Source organism: Arvicola amphibius, chromosome 7 (assembly GCF_903992535.2).
Source record: "Arvicola amphibius chromosome 7, mArvAmp1.2, whole genome shotgun sequence".
NCBI classification, from domain to species: Eukaryota; Metazoa; Chordata; class Mammalia; order Rodentia; family Cricetidae; genus Arvicola; species Arvicola amphibius.
In genome coordinates this window covers 72,621,220-72,643,661 of record NC_052053.1, presented here as the reverse complement: position 1 = coordinate 72,643,661, position 22,442 = coordinate 72,621,220, and the positions used below count along the sequence as shown (strand labels likewise).

General features: G+C 43.1%; 1 protein-coding gene across 2 annotated transcripts in view; it reads left to right on the top strand.

Annotated features, from left to right (window-relative positions):
* The window catches only part of Evl (Enah/Vasp-like), a 65,853-nt gene that overhangs the window by 21,119 nt on the left and 22,292 nt on the right, over nucleotides 1–22,442 (top strand). For both annotated transcript variants that reach the window (XM_038336700.1, XM_038336699.1), the window contains exon 3: nucleotides 8,231–8,408. In XM_038336700.1, the coding sequence (XP_038192628.1) occupies nucleotides 8,231–8,408 (178 nt within the window). The remainder of the gene's footprint in view (nucleotides 1–8,230; nucleotides 8,409–22,442) is intronic.

Genomic DNA, 22,442 nt, shown 5'->3' with positions numbered 1-22,442 from the left:
TAAGATGGCTGAGAGGACTCAAGCAGCCAAGCTGCTCAGAAACTGACCACGTTCATGAACTGAGGCCCTGGTGTCATTAGATGTCACCTCTTCAAAATCTCACCCACTTAAGATTCCAGCAGGTGTTTGTAGAAACTAGTCATTTGCTTCTAAGATTCATATGAAAATGTATAGGATCTAAAAGAGCTGAGGTCATCTTAAAGAACCAAGATGGGGGCTTGCACTGTCATATTTCCAGTCTTACTATAAAGCTGCAATAATTGTGGCAGGGAGATACTGGCATTAAGATCAACTAACAGACTCAGGAATTTAGGAATGGCTAGATAAAGCCATAATATGTGGTCCCTTGGTTTATGACAAGGCATCTTATGTTCAGCAAGGAAAAGATGTTATTTTCAATAAACAACCCTAGTTCAGTCTGTATTTTTTTTAAATGGTTACGCCATACCTCAAATTATTTCAGCCTAAACACTAAAGGCCAACAGTAGCGGGGCTCTTAGGAAGATGAAGTGGGAAGACTGCTTCAGACCAAGAATCCAGGGCTACCCTTGGCAATGCAGCAAGACCCCATCTTGAAAGAAGCATGAGAGAGGTGTTCAGAAACCAGTAAAACATTGAGAAGAAAGTACAGGAAATTTTTCTCATGACTTTAGAGAAAACAGATATTCTTGACCTGGCATTAAGAAGCAGTAGCTAGAGGCTAGAGAGATGGCTCAGTGGTTAAGAATACTTGTTGTTGCAGAGGACCCAGGTTTAGTCCCAGCACCCACATGGTGACTCACAATCTGTCCAGTAGTAGGGCATATGATGCCCTCTTCTGACCTCCACTGGCACTGAACATTCACATGGTACAAGATACCCATTCAAGGAAAATATATAAAATAAATAAATCTAAAGAAATTGAAAAAAAGGATTAGCTATCGGGGACAGATTATGGATGAACTTCATTAACACTGAGAAGTTTCCTTACAATGCACGAGAATGGAAAGGCAAGCTACACCCTGGGAGAGACTACTCCTCCCGAAGTATGTAATAGGCCAATTCAATCAGGAAGAATTTATACAAAACTGAAATTAACTTTAAAAAAGCCAAATAGCTTGAACAAGAACTTCCCAAAAGAGCAGTGGACAGAAGTGACAAGCTAACAATGGTGGCAAATACGAGAAAGGTGTTCAGCCATTGTGTTTGGGGAGACACCATGCAAACCACCTGGGATAGCACTATACTCCACACAACCCAAGGGTGCCCTTCAGAAGTCAGAAAGTTCTGATGGAAACCACCCTGGGATAGTGCTATACTCTGCCCAACTCAAGGGTGCCATTCAGAAGCCAAACAATTCTGAGTATTTCTGGCCAAGTGGCTCTCTCATATGTAGCTCAAGAGAGTAGAAATTGGTACCATCTTCCTGAGAAATCTTCTAACCAAAACTACTAAAGCTAAATGCACACAAACCATACCCCTCCATTCTGTGTAGATGCCCAAAGAAACAAGAATTTGTATCTACTAAAAATAAAAATATTCACAGAGCAAAATAGCCAAGGGCTAGAAACCAACTCAGACACTCATCAATAAGAGCATGGAGAAGTTATTTGCTGTTAGAATGTCATGTTTAGCCCACAGTGATGCTGTATCCCTGTAATTCTACCAATAGAAAGGAAAGGGCAGAGGATTCATAAGTTCAAACCCCATGCTACATAGTGAGTTCCAGGCCAGCCTGGGCTATGTAGTAAGACCCTGTCTAGGCATGAAGGCAGGGAGAGAAATGGATGAATTTCACAGATATTATGTTAAATTGAAAGAGTCAGAAATAGCACTATATGCCTTATTAATCCATTTCCAGTTTAAGAATTGGTTGTCCGTGTGGTGGTGGTGCATGCCTTTAATCGCAGCACTCAGGAGGCAGAGGCAGGCAGATGTTTGTGAGTTTGAGGCCAGTGTGGTCTACAAGAGCTAGTTCCAGGACAGGCTCCAAAGTTACAGAAAAACCTTGTCTTGGAAAAACAAAACAAGACAAAACAAAACCAAAGAAACAAAAAAAGAATTGGTAAGAGTTACTGATGGTGAGAAAAGTTAGAGCATAGTTATCTCTTAGGAGTACTGTTGAGAAAAGGGACATCAGAAGAAAGCTGTCCCATCCCAAAGTGGCCACACAGTGTTACGAATGCCCAACTGTCTTCTCTAACTTGCTCTAAGTAGAACAAGCAAATATCAGGTAGGCACTAAGATTTTAGCTTCCACCAATAAAACCTATCTGGGAGTTGGTGAATATCAGGCTTCCCTCTGTCTTTGATCAAGTGGCTTATTAGCTATGCACCACCTGCACATACATTCAAGGCACACTTTGTGGAACTCTCCTTTATAAGAGGATGGTTTAGAAGTTGTGAAAATAAATTTTAAAATGGTGGTGTCTCTCTGGTGGTTCAGTTTATAGGAGTGTTTTATCTTCACAGGCCTATTTGGTAATATATTATTCACACTGTTGTCGTCCCTTTGCATTTGATGGATCTATCAACAGTTGCTCAGCTGAAAAGGAATAAACAGGATTCAATGTACAGTGCTTTAACTCAATCCTCTGCTCATTTCTTATACCAAGAACCACCATGTCTTCAAAGCAGTTGTAGCCTGTTGGGGTATTTGTGGATAGCAGCTGGCAGTCTTTAGGCTCCAGGGGTAGCAACAACAGAATACTAGGCCCAAGAGCTGCAGGAGATACAGAACCCAGAGAATTTCCATAATAGTGATATACCCTCAAGGAAAGTGCAACTGCACCCTACCAGTATAAGGCCATTTATTTATTTATTTATTTATCTATTTATTTATCTATTTATTTATCTATTTATTTATTTATTGACACGGGGTTTATCTCTTTAACAGTTCTGTCTCTTCTGGGACTTGCTCAGTAGACCAGGTTGGCCTCAAACTCACTGAGATTTACTCTATCTCTGAGTGCTGAGATTAAAGGCATGTGTCATACCACCTCCCCAGTATAAGGTCTTAAGACCTGTACAGCCAGAACCAACCCAAGAGGCTCCAGAAATCAAAGCCAGGCCACAGGAAATTAGAGAACAATGTTAGCTCATTTTGCTGGCAGTGAACTGCAGCATGGTGTCCCCTGTACAGACTGTTCCAGCCCTCCCATTAGTTTACTGTGTAACTTTATACAAGTCCCTTGTTTTTCCTGGCCCTGATTTCCCAACTACAAAGAGAATTCCCTAGATCCCTATGAATTCTTTTCAGTGATTGTGCTAGCCACACTTTTTCTGTACCTGGGATGGGTATTTTTCTCCTGATGCTTGCACGACTGAGTCAACCTCTGAGATTGTAGCCAGCCATCTCAACTCATAGTCTTAGAAGTCTCACTTCCTTAGAGCTTCTCCCCAGCCAGTCTTGCTTTGTTCTTTCTCAACCAACCTTAATATGTTACTTCCAGACCTCTTCTGCACAACTTCCTCACAGAACATCTGCTATGAGTTGACTGGTACAGAATGGAAAGGGTTCTTAGCTCCCTGATTCTGTGCATGACTCCAGTCACTAACCCAGTGGTTCCTAACTTTCCAAATGCTGTGATCCTTTAATACAGTTCCTCATAATGTGGTAACCCCCTAACATAAAATTTTTTTATTGTTACTTCATAACTGTAATTTCGCTACTATTATGAATCATAATGCAAATATCTGTGTTTTCTGATAGTCTTATGTGACCCCTGCAAAAGGGTTGTTTTGACAACCCCCATAAGGGGTCATGACCCACAGGTGGAAAGCCATTGCTCTAACCTTAACAGCCATTTTAATCATGCTAACTTGGCAGTTCATCTCATACATACACTCCACAAGAACTTGAGCCTTTTTTCAGCAGTGTAAAATTAAACCAGTCAACCCCCAGCTTGGGTCTTCTGCTTATCAGTACACATGTGTATGTCTGCTCCTACTCAGGAACTTGTATATAGATACCAGCCAAAATACTCACCTGTTGCTGTGTAGCAAGTAAGTTGTAACATGATTCCATCTCTTCTCCTGATTTAGTACATGTGTCCAATGACTCATCTTACTTGTTCATTTCATTATACGTGGACCTAAGTTCAACTTGTATGTGAGGGAAATCTAGGATGATGCTGTTCTAGATATTGTCTGTAGTTACTATTCTCCAGCTTTTCCTGATCCTGTAGCACAGCAATATGAACAGTTATGGAGAGCAACAAGCCATTACCATATTCTTCCTACTTTACAGGCAAGAGGACTCTTAGCTGGAGGATCACACAGCCGGGTGATGGCTGCACCTGGAGTGTTGTCAGACCACCACTGACTTCACAAGCACCACTTTCTAAATAGCCTGAAATCATTCTCTTTCAGTGTCTAGAAGAGCAAACATCAAGGGGCCCGCAGACCTGCTGTTGAGTCTCTGCCAGCCATGGCTCTCTGAATGTCTGCCTTCTCTGTCTTTTGCCCTGCCTGGCTGACAGCTGTTTGTATAGTAAGAGGGGGAGCGGGCCACGTCCCGCTGCCCAGCTAGCTTAACCCCCGAAATAACCACACAGAAAACTGTATTAATTAAATTACTGCCTGGCCCATTAGCTCTCGCCTCTTTTTTTTTGTTTGTTTGTTTTTGTTTTTTTGTTTTTTCGAGACAGGGTTTCTCTGCAGCTTTAGAGCCTGTCCTGGAGCTAGCTCTTGTAGACCAGGCTGGTCTTGAATTCACAGAGATCCGCCTGCCTCTGCCTCCCAAGTGCTGGGATTAAAGGCGTGCGCCACCACCGCCCGGCTAGCTCTCGCCTCTTATTGGCTAACTCTCACATCTTGATTCAACTCATTTCTAATAATCTGTATGTCACCACGTGACTGTAGCTTACCAGCAAGATTCTAACCTATGTCCGTCTCAGGCCAGAGATTCATGGCATGTGCCACACTTTCCTTCTTCCCAGCATTCTGTTCTGTCTGCTCTACCTGTCTTTAAGTCTGCCCTATCAAAAGGCCAAGGCAGTCTCTTTATTCAACCAATGAAAGCAACACACAAACAGAAGAATCTCCTATGCCATTTCCCCTTTTTCTGTTTAAACAAAAAAGAAAGGCTTTCACTTTAACATAGTAAAATTACATATAACAAAACAGTTATCAGGCAAGAATTACAGTTACATCTATTTATATTTATTTTATCTTTTATTATAACTAAGGAAAACTATAATCATAACTATTCATTCTTCAATTCCATCAAAGACTCCAGAAGGATATAATATTACCTAAGTAAACAAGAAGTAATCAACTTCCAAAACTCTAGAATTAACAGAGACATCTCGCTGCCTGGACAGTCACCCAAAGGTTTTTCTGTACCGTTGGGGCATCCATCTTCGGCCTTCAGGCCCATAGTGTCCAGCAGACTTTTTCATGAAGCAGGAAATTTCAAAGACAGTTCAGTCACTTTCTTTTATATCTTGCAGAATGTCTCACAGACTCTTTCATGAAACAGGAACCCAAAGGATCATCTCACCTTTAGGCAAGTTCAGCAATCCTCTCTCTGCGGGTTCTGCATGTCCAGTGAAGCAAGCAGTCCGGGCATGAGCAGTTTCTTACCCAAATGGCTAGCCAACTCCATAAGGAGCCTCTTCGATGCCCATCTTCCTCTTGAAGTAGATTGGTGCTGCCAGGAGCATATGTGTCTCATTGTCATGAAAAGTCCTAAGTTATTAAAATATTTTAAATGCCATAGTCTGTAGTCTTTTAAAGATATGAAGAATGCCTATTTAACTGAAATATATTTCTATATATCTAGAAAATCTAACTAACATGACTACAAGCTTGACTATTATCGATGATTATCCATTAACAACCTATATTTCCTAATTAAACATTACATCTTTAAATGAACTACACAATCACAATACCTTAAGATCAGAAATGCATATACATATAACAAAATGGACCTTAAATTTATATCAACAAAGCAAAATTTATACCAATGCAAATTACCCATATCTATATCATATCCCCCTTTAAATGTAAAAGAACATTTATGAACAATATTTGGGAATATGGGTGCAGTTTTTTTCTCTCCAAACTGCTTCGTGCTTATGGGGGCGCTGTTAATCAGATCTTACGTGGTGTATCCTGTTTGCTAGGTTCTTCTCAGTCAGCTGTTGAGCAAAGTAATTTTTTTGAGGGTATTTACGGCAACCTTTCAGGAGGTCATGGTCTGTCATACCATGTTGGTCTAGAAGCAATCCACAGGGTCTCATCCTCTGTGAAAACAAAAGAAGAACCTCTTTTCCAAAGCGTCATATCCTTAGACCCAAATTCTGAAGTCAAGATACCTTTATAATATCCATGCTGGTTTAGCTTGGCAAACCATATAATGAATTGTCTCTCTGCATTTCATTCCTTTACAGTCAAAAAATTCAAAGAAAACACAATAATACATATAATCCAGACACTCTGTGAATTTTCCATTTTTACGTGGCTTATTTTTATTTACTTCTTTTAATCTATGACTATCTGTACTCTGTCTCTTTAAAGACTTTACCCTTTTTTTTAAAAAAAGCATTAACTTTATTTTATGACTTTTTTTCTTCTCTCCCAAGCCTACGTACTTTAACTAACACTATGACCCATTGAGAGGTCTTTTATGTCTGAATCTGTCCAATTGCATTGTCTTGAATTCTCTACTGTCTTGAGCTTTTAAAATGCTTTAAATTGGTTGGGGCTTCTCCGGATGTTAGCTCCACCCCTCTCTAATTTCAAAATGGTGGACGTACCAATTCTGCTAGCTCTGGGCTGCCAGATAGGAGCTGCACTCAGCATTTTAACTCTGAAACTGAGCATGAGGCACATAAACTCTTTCTTTCTGAGTAATAGCCAAATCTGCCACACAGAGCACTGCACAGCCTGGAAACATCTCTGTGTATGGCAGCAGGAATCTGCCATGCCCTCCTGTCTGTACATGCCTAGTAGACCTGATCCTGCCGCCTGCCCAGGCAGGGAGCACCAAGCCACAGGCATGGTCTCAGTACTTTGTTCCCAACCCCGAGTGGGCACACAAACATCTGGGCCCACAAATGCCACTTAAATGCTTCATAGCCGGAGTTTGCGCTGGCAGCACAGGCCAGGAAGCCGCATTTTAAAATGGCACAGCTTTTTTCCTGCTGCTATTGCTGAGTCAGGAAAATTTCTCTGTGGCACCCCACCAACAAACAGCAAAAGGCTGTGTTAAACTCTATATTTGTGTCTAGAATTCCTTTTAAAACCATCTCAGGTTTTACGTGGAATTAGTCAACCACATTGAGGCACCAACCTGTAGTGAGAGGGGGAGAGGGTCATGTCCCACCGTCTGGCTAGCTTAACCCCCGAAATAACCACACAGAAAACTGTATTAATTAAATTACTGCCTGGCCCATTAGCTCTCGCCTCTTATTGGCTAACTCTCACATCTTGATTCAGCCATTTCTAATAATCTGTATGTCACCATGTGACTGTGGCTTACTGGCAAGATTCTAATCTACATCCGTCTCAGGCCGGAGATTCATGGCGTCTGCCACACTTCCCTTCTTCCCAGCATTCTGTTCTGTCTACTTCACCTATCTAAGTCTGCCCTATCAAAAGGCCAAGGCAGTCTCTTTATTCAGCCAATGAAAGCAACATACAAGAAGAACCTCCTACACCAGTTATGTCTGTTGGTGATTAATAACAAAAATAGCTGTGAGGGTGTATGTGTGTGTAATATATTTCTACAAGTCATCATTGAAAATAGAACTTGTTTATTATGAATTCTGAACACTGATAAGGGCTGTGGGAAATTGAAATCAAACTGCAGAAGACTGTTACCCTTAAGGAGCTTCATATCTAGAAGATATGGATTAAATGTAGCTAAAATATAGCTGGCACCAGAAGATCTTTTCAGAATCCCCACAAGGTCAATAAGGCAGCATGAGTACCTTCATCTTATTGTTGGAGAAATTGAACCTTAGAAAACAGCATTGATTCCCTAAGTGGAACAGCCAAGAGACAGGGTCTGGACTAGAACCCAACCGGGGAATTTTACTCCCATTTCAGACCTAGTTAAGTGAAATAAGTTTTCCAGCTGTTCAATTATAGCCTGAAATGCCTGTTCACCTTTTCCCTTCTGTGAACCTCATCCCCCACACTACCCATGGTTGAAAGGATACAGTATCTTTGCCCCATGGCAGCTCCCCTCAGCTCACTTACATTTAATTTATTTACACGTATTTCTCTCTTTTCTCCTCCAGGTTGTGATCAATTATTCAATCGTGAAAGGGCTGAAGTACAATCAGGCAACACCCACCTTCCATCAGTGGCGAGATGCCCGTCAGGTCTATGGCTTAAACTTTGCAAGTAAGGAAGAGGCAACCACTTTCTCCAATGCGATGCTCTTTGCCCTGAACATCATGAATTCCCAAGAAGGAGGTAAGCAGGACTTTGTCTTTACTGGATGCTGAGGCACTCTCTTGTTCTGTCTGTGTCCCAGCTCTGGTTGTCTAGCATCCTGGTATTGCTACTTCATGTATTGACATGATGTAGACCCTTAAAAACCTGTTACTGGTCTTGAGGTTCACAGTAATGACTAAGAATAAGGAAGAGGGATTAATGTGCTATTTGTGAAATGAAGGTTTGTACTAATGTGCTCCTGAAGCCCTCTGTGAGATGTGTTGTATGTTAGCCATCCTACTGCTATATTCCAGAACACATACCTGACATGGCAGAATAGATAAGAAGTGAATAGAGTCCTATCCACTTTAGAATTTAGAGTTCACAGATTCAGAAATAGCTAACTTTAATGTTCTACAGTGAGTGCTGGAATAAAATGTGTGCAAAGTACTTGGGGACTACAAAAAAAACCAATAACTGCCCATCTGGGCTGTAAGAGAGGCCATGACAGCAGTGGTGACATGTGAGCTGAAGCTCAAAGGAACAAGGATTACACTCAGCAGGGTGTGCTGAGGAGGGAGCTACTGCTGCAGAGGTAGAGGTGGGAGAGCTTGCATGTGTCAAAAAAAAAAAAAAAACCCACAGTGCAGTGTGTCTGGGGCCTGCATACAGGTGCAGAGCAGCTAGGTGAAACCGGAAGCGTGACAAGTTGGCAAGTTGGACCCTGTAAGGCTTGGGAGTGGGACTAGCAAAAGTCCCGGAATCAGGCAGTTACAGCAGAGTACCAAACTGTTGGTGACTTTTGACAACTTTGAGGAAGGACCTGAGCTTTCCCAGTGAGGATGTATTTCTGGCCTCAGTTGGTCCTACAGTTGGCAGGCATCTTAACTTTGGTGGAGCACAGTGGTGGCGAAGCACAGTGGTGGCAGTGCACTGTGGTTATGAACCAGGCTTAGAGCCACTTGGTTTGAGCTCTTGTTTGCTGCATTCCCAGTCAAGAAACCATTGAGCAACTCACTGAAGGTTCCTGGGCCTCAGCATCCCTGTCTACAAATGCAGACAAGGAGAGTTGCTTTTATATTTAAATGAGCTAGATGGTTGTCATCTCTTGATTCAGCATGTGTATTATGTCGCTGCTGTTGCTACTGCCTTCAACCACCACCACTGCTGCTACCCCCACTACCAAAACTCAGAAGTAAGGAGACATGCTGCTAAAGGGAGATGACATTTAAACATATACTGAGCCTGACATATTGGCGCTTTGGGCCCAGCCTAAACACTTCAAGAGATTTTGTGACTATATGGAGTGAGGTTCTGTGAGTCATGTGCGAGTCTTCTCTTGCTGTGCTAAGACAAAGGCAGCTTATAGAAGGAGTTTATAGCCTTACAGTTTCAATGGGTTAGAGTCCATGACCATTGTGATGGGGGCTTGGGAACATGCAGTAGGCAGGCAGGCATGGCATGGCATTGGAGAATAGGCACAGGGCAGCTGGAAAGCTTACTAGGAATGGCATTGGCCTTGTTTGTTTGTTTGTTTTGGTTTCTTAATTTTTTAAAATCTTTTTCGAGACAGGATTTCTCTGTAGCTTTGGAGCCTGTCCTAGAACTAGCTCTTGTAGACCAGGCTGGCCTTGTACTCACAGAGATCCCCCTGTTTCTGCCTCCTGAGTGCTGGGATTAAAGGCGTAAGCCACAACTGCCCAGCTTTTTTTTTTTTTTTTTTTTTTTTTTTTTTTTGGTTTTTTGAGACTGGGTTTTTCTGTGTAACAGCCCTGGCTATCCTGGAACTATCTCTGTAGACTAGGCTGGCCTCGAACTCAAAGAGATTCACCTGCCTCTGCCTTGTTTCCAGGTATTGTAGTGGTGAACTATCATGAGGGAATAGCTTATTAGGGTTACATGGTGTCAGTTCTAACACAGGCCTTCATCCCCAGTGGACTGAACAAATGGTCTTGTTGATGCTAGAATGGAGCCTGCCAATTTGGGTGTATAGATACAGAGTTAGTGTGCCTGGTTAGCATTGGTAGTGGCTGCTGCTGACTGAGCTTTCTCAGCAGCTGATGTGTCGTGCACAAATGTGAAGAATGTATCTACGGTGTTCTTACATGCAACTCCCAGTACTTACCAAACCTGAAAGAAAGATACCCTTGACCCAAAGGCTTCAGCAGCCACATAGCCTTCAATACTGCAGAGTTGTTTTGACAGATTTTAAACTTCTGATTATGCTGTTGTTTGTTCTGTGTACAACTGATTTCCCAAATCATATGGATTGTATAGTTGCTTGTAGCATGACATCTTGAGTCCCAAAGTTGTGCAGGATCCCAGGCTTAGGGTGGCATCTAGCACCCCATAAACAGACATACCCCTTTCGTTCCCCCTTGGGAATCTTTTCTTCTAAGGTGTCTGGTTCCTGTGACCTACTGAGGTCTCCTGTAGACCTCCGTCACCACAGGTGAGTCTTGATCAGCTTTTCCTACCCCTCAGTATGTGGATAGACACTGGTATGGACTTGAGGTCTTCTCAGGCCTGCAGGTGCAGGCCATTTAGCTGTCCCACTTAAAGTAAGCAATATTTGCCCACCCCCAAAATCAAAGCATGTCTTTGTGTCTTCAGGCTCTTGGTTAACTCTCACCATATCCCTGGGAGATGTTATCTCAGATGCCTTCCCTGCTTTCTGGAGCAGAAAGCCAAAGCTCAGAGAGGAAGTAACTGCTCAGAAATCCCATAACTGTTGAAACTCAACGCTGGAACCGAGTTGTTTGCATAGTTCTGTTTTCTGGGTGCTGAAAAGCAAACATTTGTGCCTCAAATGATTTCTTTTATTTGATTCTTTCTCTCCACAGTGAGATGTACTAGCTTGTTTTTGTTTTATCTTGTTTAGTTTTGTGGGTTATTTTTTTTTTTTTTTTCTGAGACAGGGTCCTCTAAAGCCAAGGATGACCTTAACCTCTGATCCTCTTGCCTTAGCTTCTGGAAAACTGGAATTACAAGTGAGCGCTGTCTTGTCCAGCTTTGTTTTAGTGTTTTGTTCTGTTTTAAAGACAAGGTTTCCTGTGTAGCCTAGGCTTGACATGCAATCTCCCTATCTCATTTTCCTGAGTGGTAGGACTGCAGGCATGTATCTCAGTGTCTGACCTGAAAACCACTATTAACTCATGATTCTTCCCATTATTCTGGAAGAGGTTAAAGTATAGTAGAATAGTATTTTTTTTTTTACTGTCTGAATTCTCCATGGAAGAGATTCTCAGATGTTTGACCCTTGACAAAGCTACTTTGCTGATGTTTTTTTTTTTACCAGGTACCTACTGGATCTAGCTTCTTGTTTCAGTGATTTTTGGATACCCAGTCTTCAACTTCAGGCCTAACCCAGGGAAACTAAAGTCAATTTAGCAGGTACAAAATAGTTAAAGTAACATTTACAGAGTGTTTCCCATTGCTTATGAAGAGGTAAGGTATCTTAGAGCTAGCAGAAGCTCTCACAGTTCTGGAGAACACAACTCTGAGTTCAGGGATTGTCCTGGGGAGGTGGGGGCTTACTGAGGCTTTTTCTATAGATGTTGATATCTAGAAGTTACCTGAAGTGGAAAGGGCTATTTGGCTCTAATGCCATTCCCTTCAGTGTTAAGGAAGTCAAGATCCCTGTGTGGGTTGCTCTGGAAGCTCCCACTAGTGGAAACAGTGCTGCAGCCTAACTTTGGTGGCTTCCATCTGTGTCTGCTGCTAACTATGGAGCATGCCCTACAGACCATGTGACCCAGCTTTCCTGGGTACCACATGACAAGGCATGGTGTGGTGGCCACAGATGGTACTTAGGCTCAGGTGGGACTTGGAGAGAGAAACTTCTCTGGCCTATGTACATGTAATTATGGAAATAGTTAATACTTAGACTTTCTCTTCAAAGCCTACACTTTTTATTTTTCTCCAGGCCACTTATTTAGGTAGCCTTTTCCTGCTCTTCCTGAGAAATGGTTCTCAACTACCAAGAAGCCTAGTTAAGGCGAGGGGCCAAGAACCCCCAAGAAGACTAATTGGTATATAGAGGTTTTTGTCCTTAAACTCTAAAGCCCTTAGGACAACCTGCTGTGATAAATATTTTTTTAGAAAGGGTTCTGAGATCCAAAACAGAGGTATGTGAGGCCAAATCTTGTTTGGAGTTGAGAGTTAAGGTTAGGTCTTCTGGTTTAGAATCCAGTGCTTCTACAGCTGTGCTTCCAGGGGTCAGGGAAGGTACAAGTCCAGGTTGTTGAGCTGTGCCTATGCTGCAGCCATTGGTGGGCTTCTCATATTTAAGATCAGATCTCAGGTAGCCCAGCAAGGCTGGTTCATGCTATCATTCCAGTCCCTTGCAGGAGAATGAGGTGGACTTTAGGGTCAGTGTCTGTCTTATTGCTGACTCTTGAACTGCTGATACTGCTTCCAGAAAGCATTCAGACCGCCTCTGCCTGCACTGTTGGTCTGCCTAGCCCCCTAGCAAGGAGAGATGTTGACCACTGTTCTACACTCAGTCCTGCTCAGTTTCCCTCTCTACCTCAGACATCCTCCAGCAGCAGGGAGACTGTCTTAGGGTTTCTATTGCTGTGAGAAGACACCATGACCACAGAAACTCTTATAAAGGAAAAACACTTAACTGGGGTGGCTTCCATTTTCAGAGGTATAATCCATAATCATCACGGTGTGACATGGTGCTGGAGAAGGAGCTAAAAGTTCTTAAATCTTTATTCGAAGGCAACAGGAAATGAACTCAGACACTGAGTATATCTTGAGCATAGGAGACCTCAAAACCTGCCCCCACAGTGACACACTTTCTTCAACAAGGCCACATCTACTCCAACAAAGGCACACCTTCTAATCATACCATTCTGTATGAGATTATAATGGCCAATTACATTCAAGTTACCACATTCTATTCCCTGACCCCCATAAGCTTGTAACAATATCATAGTGCAAAATACAACTTCAAAAGTCCCCATAGTCTACCACAGTCTCAACAGTATTTAAAAGTCCAAAGTTCAAAGTCTCTTCTGAGATTCATGCAATCTCTTAACTATAATCCCCTTATAAAATCAAAATCAAAGAAGAGATCACATACTTCCAACATATAATAGCACAAAATATTCAATACTGTTCCAAAACATGGGGAAAGGAGCACAGAGAGGAAATACTGGATCAAAGCAAGACTGAAAACTAGCTGGGCAAACTCTTAAACTCTGCATTTTCATGTCTGGTGTCAAAGTACTCTTCAGATCTCCAACTTCTTTCAGCATTGTTGGGTTGGTTCCACTTTCTGTTAATAGCTTTCCTTGACAGGTATCCCATAACTCTGGCATCTCCAACATCTTAGGGTCTCCAAGGGAATCCAGGATTCACCTTCACAAGCTTCTTGAAATGGCCTCTTTAAGCCTTTATGCAGACACACCGTTGATAAATGCCTGGCCTCAGTGTTTCCTTAGTCACTCTCTACCTCTAAAGCCAGAACCATGTCACTGAAGTTTCCATGTTCTGCTGCTTAGAGGGGCTGGAACATGGTCCCCTTGTTCAATTACATCTTCATCAACTTTGATTAGTTTCCTTCACTGCCTACACTTAGCTGTCCTGAAACTGGGTTTGTAGACCAGGCTTCAAACTCAGAGCCAGCCTCTGCCTTTCCGCTGTTGGGATTAAAGCTGTGTACCACCACATCTGGCCCTAAGCTTTTCTTTAGCTCCTTTTCACAAGCTGGAAACTTAGTTGGATGGGATCTCGCCCTGAGGTTGCCACTCCCTTTATTCCATTTCTTAATCTATTTCCTTGAACACAGTGCTTAGTTCCATTCTATGTCCTGGTGCTCTTTTTCTCCTCAAATTTTACATTTGGTATTTTTCCTTGCTCAGCTTGCTCTGTTTCATTATAAATCTTTACAAGCATGAACAGTAGTAACCATATGACAGAGTCTATACTAGGAAGTTTTGTGATTTCTTCTGCCAATGGAATTAATCCAGATCTCTTCACTTTAGCCTCAGACAGACCCTTTGAATAAGGGCAAGAGTGGCCACATTTTTCACCAAAATACCACAAGACCAGTCTCTAAACTACATACTAGCATTCTTCTCTTCTGAAACTTCTAGATACAGACAACCACAATTCATATCACACTGAGCATCACTGTCTTCCATATTCCTACAAGGATGACCCATTAAACAGCACTTAAAACTGTTCAACTGCTTTTCTAATCCACAGTTCCAAAGTCCATATTCCTTCCAACAAAAGAATGAATGGGCAGGCCTATCACAGCAATATCACACTCCTAGTACCGACTTCTATTTTTTGTTAGGGTTTCTTTTGCTGTAAAGAGACACCATGTCCACAGCAATTCATACAAAGTAAAAACATTTAATTGACTTACATTTTCAAAAGGTTTAGTCCATTATTACCATGGTGCTACATGGTGGCATGCAGGCAAACATGGCATTCTTAGATCTTGATCTGAAGGCAACAGGAAGTGAACTAAGACACTGGACATATCTTAAGCATAGGAGATCTCAAAGCCTGCCCCCACAGTGACACACTTCCCCCAACAAGGCCATATCTACTCCAGCAAAGGCACGCTTCCTAATAGTGCCACTTCCAGTTAGCTTATGGAAGTCAGTTAATTCACTTGAGCCAGTAGGAAGAGTCTAGCATCCATAGTCCTTTGAGTCAGGAGGCAGGATTCTAAACCTGCTCCACTGCTGTGCCGCAGAGCTCAGGGTTCTAACCTTGCTCGACCACTGTACTGCAGAGCTCAGAGCTTTGTTTCTTTATCTTCACTGATAGGCTCTGAAATGGCAGGGTTGGTGTAGATATAGGTTATAACACAGGGAAAGCGTGGGAACAGAAAGGTGATATAGTGTTACAGGTCATGCCCGCTAAGCATATTGCAGCATACAGGTCAAGCCTACACATGAAAAACTGCTTTAAACCAGGGTGGTGGTAGTGCATGCTTTTAATACCCCACTCAGGAGGCAGAGGCAGGCATATCTCTGTGAGTTAGAGGCCAGCCTGGTCTACAGAGTGAGCTTCTAAGATAGCCAAGGCTACACAGAGAAGCCCTGTCTTGGGGCGGGGATAAGGTGGAGGGGAGAATTGCTTCACCTGTACCAACAAAGTCATGAAGATAGAAAACAGATTTTTAAATTTTTGCCCCTCCCTCTCCAGATTTTTAATTTCTTGAGCCAGAACTTCGTTTTAAGAAACAAAAAGGACTATTTTTCCACCACTGATTAAGACTGGGGTGGCAGGTGTTAGGGATAATATTCATTTAGCCTTCTGAGCTTTCTGGGCAGACTTGGTGACCTTGCCAGCTCCAGCAGCCTTCTTGTCCACAGCTTTGATGACACCCACAGCAACTGTCTGCCTCATGTCACGAACAGCGGTCTCAGAACTGTTTGTCTCAATTGGCCATTTAAGTTTAATAGTAAAAGACTGGTTAATGATAACAATGCATCGTAAAACCTTCAGAAGGAAAGGAGAATGTTTTGTGGACCATTTTTTTTGTGTGTGGCAGTTTTAAGTTATTAGTTTTCAAAATCAGTACTTTTTAATGGAAACAACTTGACCAAAAATCTGTCACAGAATTTTGAGACCCATTAAAACAAGTTTAATGAGAAAAAAGTGACTATTTTTGAACAGTTCTAGAATGTACTAAATATTCTAGGACTATAACTATGGCATATAGTGAAGGAAATTATGTTTGATCCTGTTTGTAACTTAACTGGGAATTGTTTTCTGTTTTGGAAAACCCTATCTAGCACTGTGGTTGTGGTGTTTTTGTCATCCAGATGACTTTCCTGTGACAAATGTCTCTCTGGCAGCCACATTTCCTCAGAGTCTGTGGGCAGGTGCAAGCAGCTCTCTGATTCTGTCTCCTGCTGTAGGTGTGTCTGACCTTTTACATATGCAGTAGACGCTTTATTAAGACCACTTCTCTGCCTCCCTTTACAGAACACTTAAGGTACTTCCCAGATTTTTTTCATCTATGTAGAGCAATTGTATAATCCCTGAGTTGCATTTCAGGGTAATAATACAGTTCAAAATGTTGGTTATAGAGAAGAGTTTTGATTCTGAGAGGCTGGAGAACTGCTTGACCAGGAAGCTACATGAAATCCGACTCCCTCCTTGTTCCATACTGTAGTTCCATTTCCTTGTTACTTAGCAGTGCCCCATCCCACAGTGAGGAAAACTGAGTCTCAAGGGGAGGAAGTGTGGCAAGCACTTGGTCCCAACCACTTGCTGACTTGTAAAGAAAACAAACAGGTTGAGAAAGAACATTGCTTTTCCATTAATCCTGAGACAGCAGGTGTGGTTTGAAACAAAATGGCTTCCAAAGGAAGTAGTACTATTAGATGTGGCCTTGTTGGAATAGGTGTAGTCTTGTTGGAGGAAGTATGTCACCACTGAGGCAGGCTTTGAGGTCTCATATATGCTCAAGCCATGCCCAGTGTCTCAGACCACTTCCTGTTGCCTTCTGATAAAGATATAGCCAGCACCATGTCTGCCTGCATGTTGCCATACTCCCAGACACCATGATGATAATGGGCTAAACCTCTGAAATTGTTAAGCTGCTACCTCAATTAAATGTTTTCCTTTATAAGAATTGCTGTGGTCATGGTGTCTCTTCACAGCAATAGAAACGCTAATAAGACAGGGGGTATCAGACTAGAGCAGCATGGAGGGAAGAACCAGGCTACCTTGACTCAATTTTTATTTCTGCTTGGGCCCTGAGCATGTCACTGCATCTGTAGATGGTCAGAATGCCATGCACCAGGGGTGGTTATGTGACCTGACTGTTGTATAAGATGCCTTGTGCCCTTAAGGGCTGTTCCCCCACCCTAAGCCACTCTCTGTCGCCACATCCAGCATTCTCTCAGATGACTTAAGTTCTCTCAAAACTCACAAATATCTTGTAGTAATGTTATTCCAGGAGAGCAGGACACCTAAATGATGGGACTTTGCCTCCTTCCCCCTCAAAGCTTCACCTGACATTTCCAAAGGCAGATGTCAAGCCCCAGACATTTATTTATTTAGAAATAAAGCCAGGTTTGTTACCAGTAGACAGGGTATGGGCCAGGTGTTTCCAGGTTCTTGACCTCTTATCTAACTGAAAACAGGGCTCACACAGATTTGCCGAAAATAGCAAGATAACTTATCTGGAGCAAAGCCATAGTACAGTTTAAAGAGGAATAACACTGTCAAGACTGACAGCAGACCATATGAGTATGAAGGACACTCGGGGGCCCCAGTTACTGTTTGAGGCTTCCTCCTGTGGGGTTCAAGCAAAGGAGGAACTGGTTACTAAGGGGTATAGTTTGGGTGGTTCTGTTTTGATTGATAGATAAGGTCATATAATTTTTCTACTGTGCATGTCTCATAATGCATCAGATTTTAATGGTATGATATGCATATCCAATATACATTGCCATAAGGTAGTAAATAGGTGGTTCTTCTTAAAAGATTTCTTGGACAAATTTGTTATATGCAGTCAAAACCAGTTTAGGCCAGATCAGCTCTTATGTTCTTCCTACCTACCTGGGTACATTAGGAATACACTTGTATAGAAACTCTAAATTTGATAACCGCACAAGGCAGAGAAATTTATACTACTGTTTAGAGAGGGGGGTACATGTAGTCTGATATCATGCAGGTAGGGATCTGAGGAGGTTCTGAGGTTTTAGGAGAGTGTTCAGAGAAGGGATGTGTGTATTGTACATGCAGGTGAATAAGCTAGGCTTAACTGCATTGTTACAAAAGAGGTAGGTGTGCATACAACAGATCAAATAGGGTCACAGCCCACTAAACTATTCTGTGTTTACCTGCCTCAAGTTTACATTTTGTAGGTGACAGACTAGCATCCAATCTGGGGTAAGGCTCACACCGTAGAATAAAGCTAGGTCCACACCAAAGGGTTCTCACATTATCCCTGACAGTTTGGGTCCAAAATGCCCTTTCTTTCTGGAGTCTGGAGTCAGAGTGGGGCTTTGGAAATTTGCTAAGTGCACACCATCTTTTCCCTTTTGGCTCTTGGCTAATGAAGACCATCTAGACTTTCCCAGTAGGTATAGTGCAGGGACCACAGACTCTTCTGAGAGGCTGACTACCATATCCAGAATTTAGAACTCTCCCTTTCAGCATACTGGGGTTGGATTTGACTGATTTCAGACTGGTTGTCTGAGGAGTACCAGGGGCCAGCAAACTACTCCAGGATCTCACCTTGAAATAACCAAAATTGTTCTGTTTTACTGATGTTACGGAGTGGGACGCTTAAGAAAGAAAAGCTAAATCTCTCAGCTTAGTGGAAATCTACATTGGACCACTCGAAGCAATGTAAAGTGGTCTTTCAGAATATAATGATATGTCCTTTTCATATGTGGCTTGATGTAATAATATCATGTCTCTTAATATCTGACCATCCTAGGGCTGATAACAAATGTTTTCCCAGATTTTCCAGTCATACCATCCCCACCCCTATGCAAGGTCCTCATTCAATGTCTAGTGGCCCACTGACTGAACGTGCTTGGGGCCAGGGGAAGGAGTCTGCCAAAGGAATGTCTAACCAAACATCTTGTGAATGGCACCATTCAGACCTGTGAATGGGTATAATCTGTTTCCTCTCTGAAAAGCTGGGAGGAATCTTGAATCTCAGAGCTTCTTGAAGTCGGCCCCAGTTTTGCTTCCCACAAATCTTTTTTTTTTTTTAAATCAAAGTTACCCTCCCTCCAAAGAAATAGAATTCCTGAACTGTTTGTGTGGTTGTTGGCTGTTGGTATGGTTTCCTTTTGGGCTTGGTGGAACCAAGATCACACTCTTACTCGGGCTTTGTTCCCAGCTTCTGCCTCGTCCTGTCTGCCCTGCCCCCTAGTGGCCGCGCTGTAAAAGTTGGACCTTTATGCTTGTCCACCTATGTCACTAAAGATAAGGCTGCCAGATGAAGCAGGGTCTTTGTATCATCCTCCATGCCAAGAATATACCCGTCACTTGCCACACTTTGCTCCCGCTGTGCTTTTCCCACCTCTGACACCTTCTCCCTCCTTACTTGCCTGACACAGTCAAAAATCCCAGAGTTCCTCACTCTCCCCAATGTATTCCAATAGTGCTGTATTTTTTTTTTTGCTTCTATCTTGACAGGATCACTTGGCACAGCACATGGATTCAGGTGGTTTGGGCTTTTTATCCCTAGAATCTCAAAATCCAGCATGATGCGGTAACTTACCAGTAGTGGTGGTGCACAGCTTTAATCCAGCGCTTGGGCAGCTGCCACAGATGGATCTCTGAGTTTGAAACCAGCCAAGGCTACACAGAGAAATCCTGTTTCAAAAAACAAAACAAAAAACAAATCTAGTATGACATCTGGCGTAGGAGCCCTCAATACACCCTGACCAGACTTGAGGAGCAAGCCAGGATCAGGGGATGTAGCAGATCTGGATTCATTTACAAACACCTAGTCCTTAACTCAGCTTCAGGTGCCTTAGACCATGTTTGGGGAACAATGTGTAATGGGCTATGTTCCAGGAAAACTGCTAACATGGTCTCCTATCAGATCCCTTGGCCCCATACATTTATCGCCCCTCTCCTGAAGTGTGAGGACAAACCTAACAAGTTAGCCTTCATTTCACCTTCCAGAAGAGGGTCAAACTTCTGGCCTGTCAGTGCTTCTAAGTTGCTGACCTCTGCAGCCCTCCACAATGCTCCCCACCTTTAATTTACTTCATGCCTTGGCCCAGTGCTCTCCTGCTAGTGGCCTGTCTTTTGCATTGCTCTATCTGTGAAGTCATCCCAGATGCTCAAAGAATCTTGGATCCTTTCCCTAGCTGTGAACACACTAGTGCCATCCCATTGGCCAGAACTCTTGGTTGGCTGGGTTAGGCTATGAGCTCCTTTGGACAAAGTGCCTTGCCTTCAATATCTGTATTTACTTGCATCCTAAAGAGATTAACATGTTTTTGTGATTTATGCTTTCATGAATGAGTGAGTGAGTGAGCAAGTTCACCATGTGTTCCTGTGTCATTCTGTGCACCTTGCACACATACTCCACATTCCCTGGCTCTGTGTCCTCTTCTGAAGACCACGATGAAGCTCCTGAATCACCAGCACCATTTGCCACCTGTGAAATTGGGCTCAAGGTGAGGGGTGCTATCTGTGATTGAGGGACATGGTCAATGGAATTGTCTCACACAGAAATCGCACCCGTCACCTTGGCCTGCTGAGCACCATCAAAACCAAGAAGCACACCATCCCACCGGCGGCCCTGGTGAAGGACCTGTGACTGTGGCCATGAGGTGTGTGTACTGCAAAAGGAGCTTTGGATGCAGACCTGAACAATGTGTGAGTCTCTGTGACCACCATGGCCAGCAGAGTAACAATCTGTGGGAAATAGCATGAGTAGCTGGTGTTGGTTCAAACTTCAGGAGTCTGACCCTGAATAGTTTAGTCTAGGCATATTTAAGCATAGCACAACTTGATGTAAACTTTCCTGATGATAACTAACTCAGTCCTATATACACAATAAAGTTTAAGGTGTGACTAAACCAAAACACTTTGTAAAGTACCTGTGACACCTTACATAAAGATGGGTTCTAGTCGGGTGTGGTGGTGCACGCCTTTAATCCCAACATTCAGAAGGCAGAGGCAGGCAGATCTTTGTGAATTCAAGGCCAGCCTGACCCATAAATCCAGGACAGCCAGAGCTGTTACACAGAGAAACCCAGTCTTGAAAAACCAAAAATTAAAAAAAAAATGATGGGTTCTATAGATTGACGACATGTCACACCTTCCGTGCTAGGTTCTATAGATTAACAAGCTCACGAGAAAGGTCTGGGGGAAGATCCAGTGTGGTCTCCTATACAGATACTGCAAAGGTTATCAGGCTGTTAACCACATCTGCTCCCAGACTTCTGGCTGGATAACCAGCTATGCATCCCTCGCTTTGAAGGGACATCCCTGTGAGTTTAGCATTCCTATTTCCCCTAGTGCTGATCTGTGAGCACAAAAAACTTCCAGATCTCCCATAGAGATCTGTTCTTCAGCCCTTGTGCAAGTCACCCTTTCCAAGACTGTTTCTCCATCTGTGAAATGGGTTGTCACACCTACCTCACAGGGGTGTTGTGAGGGCAGCATGAGACATTGTACAACTTTTTTGTCACCTGAAAGTCACCACAGCAGCTTGAAATCCCTCTCCTTACAAGGCAGGAGTTCTCATTAGCAGCCACTCGTGTGACAGTGCTGAGAATGCCCTGGGGCACACAGGATGATGGACATGGTCTCTGAGGGAAGTGGGTAGGTGGCTTGGGAGTTTACATCAAGGTATAAGGAGAGCTGGGCGGTGGTGGCGCATTTCTTTAATCCCAGTACTCGGGAGGCAGAGGCAGGTGGTTCTCTGTGAGTTTGAGGCCAGCCTGGTCTACAAGAGCTAGTTCTAGAACAGGCTCCAAAGCTACAGAGAAACCCTGTCTTGGGGAAACAAACAAACAAACAAACAAAAAAGATCTGAGGAAAGACTGAGCCTGGCCTTTAGGGTATCCTTCATGGGGACCTTTACTCTCTGAGCATCACCATCCTCCTGCTGTGGCCTTGTCCTTTAAAGAGCTGCTGGCTCACCTGCATTTTACATCCCAGAAGAGAAAGACTGTCTCCTTCTTCAGCACCAGAGTCACTTCCTTAACACTGATGGCAATGTTCCTTTGGGGCTTCATGCTCCTAACACACTACATACACAGAGAGAATTTGTGAGAGACTGAACCAGAGCATACCCATCTGATGCACTCCTGTCCTTCCGGGACTCAGAGAGCAGCCAGTTAAGGTGAGGTACATATAGTCAACACAGGCAGTTGGCAGGAGGGGCATAGACTGGAGGCAGGAGACCCTAGCTGCATCTGCTCCACACACTGTTATCCTTAGCAACCGTGGGCCTAAAACAATCCATTCCCCACACCCCCATGCCAAGTCAGCTTCCTTATCTTTAAAGTGGATATAAGGGCTAATGAGATGGCTTTAGATGAAGGTACTTACTGCCAATCCTGAGAACCAGAGTTCAGTCCCCAGAATCCACAATGGTGGAATAAA